The sequence below is a fragment of the Sander lucioperca genome, chromosome 24, assembly GCF_008315115.2.
Source record: "Sander lucioperca isolate FBNREF2018 chromosome 24, SLUC_FBN_1.2, whole genome shotgun sequence".
Classification (NCBI taxonomy): Eukaryota; Metazoa; Chordata; class Actinopteri; order Perciformes; family Percidae; genus Sander; species Sander lucioperca.
Genome location: NC_050196.1, coordinates 7,235,944 through 7,242,353, shown reverse-complemented (window position 1 = coordinate 7,242,353; position 6,410 = coordinate 7,235,944). Strand labels below are relative to the sequence as shown.

At 44.3% G+C, this 6,410-nt stretch overlaps 1 protein-coding gene across 1 annotated transcript in view; it reads left to right on the top strand.

Moving 5' to 3' along the window:
* The first annotated feature begins 332 nt into the window (after positions 1–332).
* LOC116044710 (Krueppel-like factor 7) overlaps positions 333–6,410 on the top strand; it is a 31,736-nt gene continuing 25,658 nt past the window's right edge. The window contains exon 1 of the mRNA XM_031292122.2: positions 333–690. Coding sequence (XP_031147982.1) covers positions 511–690 — 180 coding nt within the window. The 5' untranslated portion in view covers positions 333–510. The remainder of the gene's footprint in view (positions 691–6,410) is intronic.

The following is a 6,410-nucleotide window of genomic DNA, read 5'->3' as shown; positions in this document are numbered from 1 at the left end:
ATATAGCAGCCTATTAATACTGTTTCCAGCTCCTGTTTGTGAGCACATGATGTTTACACCACGGCTTCTCCTCTCAGACTAGCCTTTCAGACCTTCTTCCAAATCTAATATACCCATCCATAAATAGCTCACCTATCGAGCCCATGTTTGGCTTGAGTGACGTGGCACCGGAGCCAATCCCGCACGCTAAATCTGCCTAACCCCGCCTCTCCGACGCTCCGCCACGGCTCAAATGACTCCTCAAACGCCCATTCGCCTTAAATGGACGCTCAGGGGAGTTGATTGACAAACTAAACAACGCCCCTTCGTTTACCAAGCCCCTCCTCTCCTTTGGCTCCCTATCAGTGTCTAGTTTGGCAACACGGATACGCATGGAGCCTCCATCACCCCCTGTCTCTTTTACGCACCGAGTCCGATAATGCGCGCAGGTACAGGGACTCTAATCGCCACATTTCCAGCCGCTACACTGAACAATTAATCTCCTCTTATGGACTAATATGAAAGAAGTGGATGCACAGGTCTGAGACAGCCAAGAAAGGAGGCATATTTCGTGTGGATCATTCTTGTTTTCCATCACCGAGCGTCAGCATGGATGTCTTAGCGAACCACAGTATCTTTCAGGAACTTCAGCTCGTTCACGACACCGGCTACTTCTCTGCCATGCCGTCGCTGGAAGAAAACTGGCAGCAGGTATGTCTCAACTTTCGATCCTAGCTGGTGTGTAGCCTACCTCATCTTCGTTACACAGCTTTAACCACACAGTCCGCTCGCGGATTGGGTTCGCATGCGCTCGAGATGCAGGCGTCAACTTTTCCCCAACGCGTGGATGTGTGTAGTTCAGGGAGAAATGAGGAGATGAAATGCTTTCCATCACTCATATATCAGACAATTTTCCCAGAGATGGCAAAGTGGATTAGATGCGAACGCACCCCGGCGCGTAATAAAGCTGTCAACTGCGATTTGGAAAAGATGAAGATCTGAATCCCATAATAGGGACTGAATTGGTCGTGAATAATACATCTGCATCCCTGAGATTACTGAGTTTTGAACCCCCTGCATGGAGAGAAGTCCCCTCACTTATTCATAATGCATACCCTAACATGTCTGGCTTTGTACCATCTCTAAATGCAGTGGTGGGTAAATGTGTGAAGGCAGCGCAGGAAAAGAGCTGTCCCCTGCATCTTGCACATTTTTACCCCCTCACGCTTCCTCTATCCAAGTTCAGTCAGTGAATGGATAAGCACGGGGATCCACGCGGCCACATGGTGATGGGGAGACGCACCGGCACTTGACACCGCCATTACATTCCACACACTCTATCCCACATCTCTATTTTAGCCAAAAATTCCATATTGGAAAGTGTATTATTATACATATATATGTCTGTGTGTGTGTGTGTGTGTGTGTGTGTGTGTGTGTGTGTGATTGTGTGTTTGACAATTTAACTGTTAACATTTTTACAGATACTTAGAAATACTGTCATTTTCTACTGTAAAATTGCTTAAAATGTGTCCTCTTTAAATGATGAATCTGTGTTTCTCAGCCTGAGCTCTGTCTTTCACTAAACAACCCAACGTTTTCCATGATCTAAGTCAAAATAAGGGCCAAGCAGCCGTCGGTCCACCTGCATTACTGCTGCTGTTGCTGCTAGTGATGATGCTTTCCATGCTGCACTTGACTGACCGAGCAAAAAAAAAAAAAAAAAAAAAAATCATTGCATGGAAATTTGATGCCGGTATTGTTCATGCAATAGGAGCTTCGGCTTTTCCCCACTTCTCTGCTCCATGCGTATAGGGAGGTGGAGGAGGGAGGGGGAGTGATAGGGAGAAGAAGGAGAGAGAGAAACCGGTGCGTGACCGCGAATCCATTCGTTGTGGCCAAGCAGCCTAATTGGCATCCTACTGTTAGCCACCGACGCATCTTTTAACAAGTCTCCAACTCCCAGCTTCACTGTCAGTGGATTTTAAATCGCATGGGCCTGCGTGTACCATATGCAGTGAATATCTCTCCCTGTTTCTCACCCACAGCCTGCATATCAAAATCGATACCTAATGCAAATGGAAGAGAGACAGCTGTGTGTAGGCAAAAGGGATAAAAGCTTTTATCGGTGGAGACTGTAAATGTGTGCAGCTTTTTTTCACCCTGGGACAACGTCCATTTTGGAATTAAAGAAAACCATCTAGTCAATGTCTGTTAAATGTAGAGAATGTACTTTCTTTCTTTAAATTTTTTAAACAAGCTGATATCTGCTCTTACTTAACAGCTGCAAATTGTATTCTGCTTTTTATCTTTTTATCTTTTTTATTATAATTTTTTACATGTGAGATATCTGATTTTTAGAGATAACCTCTTCTATTGAACCTGGCTTCAGTATGGCTGGCATAAACTGATATACTCAAAAATGAAATGTCACAGTTGTTTTTCTTCCTGATAGCATCTATAGATCTGCATCACCTGCAGATTTCATTACATTTTGATAGCAAAAGGACCATAATTAAAGAAAACACAAAAAAATGGGGCAAATGTATCATTCTTAGAGTTTAAAAAAGACCTCTCCAATTCGCAGGCTTTCACTCAAAGCATTGCCTTGCATCCCATAAGGAATCATTGCAGTGAATATCAAAGTTTTGGGATATTATTTATTATTTGGGATAAGAAGATTGCATTGTGTCCTTGTGAGCACAAGGATTATGACTTACCGCACACTTTGAAACCCCCCTCTCCCCACACAGCACAGAGACGTTCTTGGCAAAGCGATCCTTGCGTTCATTGTAACAACATGAAGATGCCACCGAGCCCTCCTGAATACATGAATTATGAGTTGTGGCTCGCCTTAAAAGCTCTGCCTCCAGCCGACACCCGCGGTTTGAGCAATCCCCTCTGTATTCCAGGCACAATTTAGAATTTGATGCTTTTATGGGGTCTGATGGTGAGATAGGAGGCCGTTGTTGTCGGACCCTAAATGGCTCCCTGAGATGCGATGGCAAGAATGATGACTGTGTCCCCTGTTGGTGTCTGTGAGGCATGATTCAGGCGCTTATGGGGGGAGGGGGAACAGAAACAGAGAAAAGTGTTTTGGAGGTCTGCAGATGGTACATTTGAGGCTGCTATTTGCTCCATTATTGAACTAACTAGTGCCAAACTGAACTGTTCTGTCTTGCTTCCAAATCCCAGTACAGTTGGTTGTGTGTAGTTGGAACAAACAGCAGGGCTGAGATGGATTTGGAACAAGCATAGCTGGTCATAACTAACTTATTATAGTGGAACATGAAAGTGTACATGTGTAACCTTGCATCTTTATACCAACCAAAATCGCTGTTTATCTCGGCTGCAATTTCCAGTGCTTGTTATGCTCTTTTGTAAACTGGCATTCGCTGTAATAAAGCCTCATTTGGCTATACTATACTAACATTTATCAGCATCCTCAGAGCATTCAGATGCTAAAATATGAAAGACAAAACATTTGGATTGAATGTCAGGCTGATATGATAGATCTTTCAACCGCCTTCAGGCTCCGCTGATGACGTGTCCTCATCCACAGCACTTGACCCTGATGGATAGGAGGTAACAGGACACCACAAATGGCTGTCTGTCATTGACCTCAGGACATACTCCATACCCTCTAACACATATATTATCCTTTCGGGGCTTAACACACACACACACACACACACACACACACACACACACACAGGTAGACTGAGTGCCTGATGCCTATCCAAGCGAAATGTCTGTATGATGCTGCACGGTGCATTATGGGCTTCTATATGTGGATGTGGACAGATCGCACATGGCTTCGGTGTTTCTAAATGTGGAAGGAGCAGCAAGGCGCTCCGGCGCAACCGCCATATGCAAGCCTGCATGCTCAAATGCATCCACTTACATCCACTTCTTGCTCGCCACTCGTTAACACGCACATTTCCCAGGCAGCAGCAGCAGCACCGTCTGGGGCAAACGTAGAGGTGGAGGAAGTTGCAGAGCACGCACATTCTCCTCGCTGCAGGGTTTCACATTTCACAGTCCGGTGGGCGCGAGCCCCCCCCTCCTCCCCAGGAGCGAAAAGACAGTCAGAGAAGAAGAGGGTACCGACGCATGGTGTCCTGAGGAACAGGATGGAGAAGTAGGGATGCAGACAGATGGAGTTTTTTAGTATTTTGTCTGAGGCCTTCAAGGGACAAGTCGCTCCAAAAGCTGTGGTCAGGGTCAGAGAGATTGCATGACGACCCCTCCCTCGGCCCCTAGAGAGATCACAATAAGGATAACCCAACAGAAGAGTAAGAAGAAAGATAGAGCAGAAAATCTGCAGCAAAATTGTAAATATCCATATGCATCCATACGCTGCCGTGTGCATGTCTGCGTACGTGCACGCCGGTGCGTCTGTGTCTCAGTATGTTATGTAATCCTCAGTAGGCCACAGCTGTTTTCTCACACACAGCAGGCATACTGGGGAGCCCAGCCAACTGGCCCCCTCCTTCCTGTCTCCGTCTTCCTCCATCTCTTGTTCCTCAATTCTCTTTTTTTTCGCCCTGCTTTCCTCTTATAGAATTAGCACAGTATGGATTTTTGATCTCTGCAGGGCTGTTGTGTAAGCCGAGGACTGGCGTGTTTTCTGCCATACACGGCTCAGTTCTGCTATAACACAGCGTATGCCAGGTAACAATGTTCCCCAAGTCACTCTTCTTCGCTTTGCAGAGTACCAGCAATAAGAACGTATGAGTTTAGATGTCTGAATCATGTATTTCCTGTCCAGGTATAGGAAGCTAAAATAACCAGGTAAAAACACACCCCGTCTCTTCTCTGTGACCTTTTACTGGCTGCTATTTGATGTGATTACATGCAAATTAAAATTAAATCAATCCTGTAACGGGCGCAGTTCAGTATTCTGAGAGCAGGAAGAGGAAGGACAAACTGGGACTTAATCTTATTTGTCTCAAAAGAGCTCCTGGTGGTGTCTTCGTTCCGCGCCTGTGGCTTTATTAAAATGTCACATCAACTGTAAGTATGAAATGTGGAATTCCTGAAATCAAGTTTGGACCCTCTCCAATGTAAAAATGTAGTTAATTCTCTTTTAGTTTAACTGACATCTGGTCCAGTTTGAACAAAGTCATTCAAAATGTGATGGAAGGGCGGCCAGTAGCATTGCAGTATCACCCCAAATGGGACAGTACATTCATTCCTAAGAGTTTGTGTTATTCATACAATACACCAGTCCTTTATAGCTGCAGTTAATTCCCAGACATCCTCAAAGTATTCTGACAAGCCCGTGCGACCTTGTCACACTCAGATGTCGAATATAGAATAGATTTCTTGCAGCGTTGTTGTGCTCGCCTCTAACCCCATAGCCGACAGAAGATCTTGAAGATGGATGCCACGTAGAATCTATTTGACATGGCCTGACCAGTGATGACCGAGGCATGAAAGGAAGCCTTTGTGCACCATGCAGCATCTCCCCTGTACGGTTTTAAGTGTTTTCAGCCACAAGGTTATTACTCAATGCATTGATTTGAAGAAAAGATGCATGTCTGTGGGGGGGGGGCTATGAGTGAGCTATGAGTTCATCTAATTAGTATAAACAGAAATGAGCTGTAACAGCAAAAACCCAATTTGGCTTCAGAGCAGCGGCAGCAGCAGTTATGTTAACAAGACAGGGCTTGCTGTTTTCCAGGAGCTGTAGACACTTTAGCTTTTGCATGTATTTAGTTTAGAGAAGAGTCCCGCACACTGACCATTACGCAAGCAATAATTTATTTAGAAAAATACAATGTACCGGTACTGAGGATATCCTCAGGAACTGTTCATTGTAGAGGTGCATATGGACTGTTATAATGTAATTTAACCAATGTAATGATCCACTTTTGAATGGACTGTGTCCTCTCTGATTAAGAGTAGAAAAATATTGAGCTAATGACAATGCATTGATCATGAGCCTATAACAAAATTGGTCTGATTATCCATTGTTTTTAAATGTACTGAGTGGCATTTTTTCTGCCTTTTCCTCTTCACGGTCTGTGATGGGAGTGCCACTTTGTTAATGAATGACGTCATTCAAGAGCTGGACCAGATAGGTCCTGGTTAGTCAACCAAACTATTTAAGGCTATGGTTGAAGTGAATGTGTGAATTTACCTGATGAAGGTCTGAGACCGAAACGTTGTATTTTTCTAAATAAATTATTGCTTGCGTAATGGTCAGTGTGCGGGACTCTTCTCTAAGCTTTTGATCTGCTACTTTTGATCATATCCTACGCACCTGCCCGACAAAAGAAGTGTGCAAAAAAGCTTTCTTACGTTGCATGTATTTAGTTTGCCATTTTACCCTTAGTTTAAACTCCATCTGTGCTGCATGCATGCATCCGCACAGGTTTGAGTAGCCAATATGTACATATATATATATATATGTACATGCATGCTCA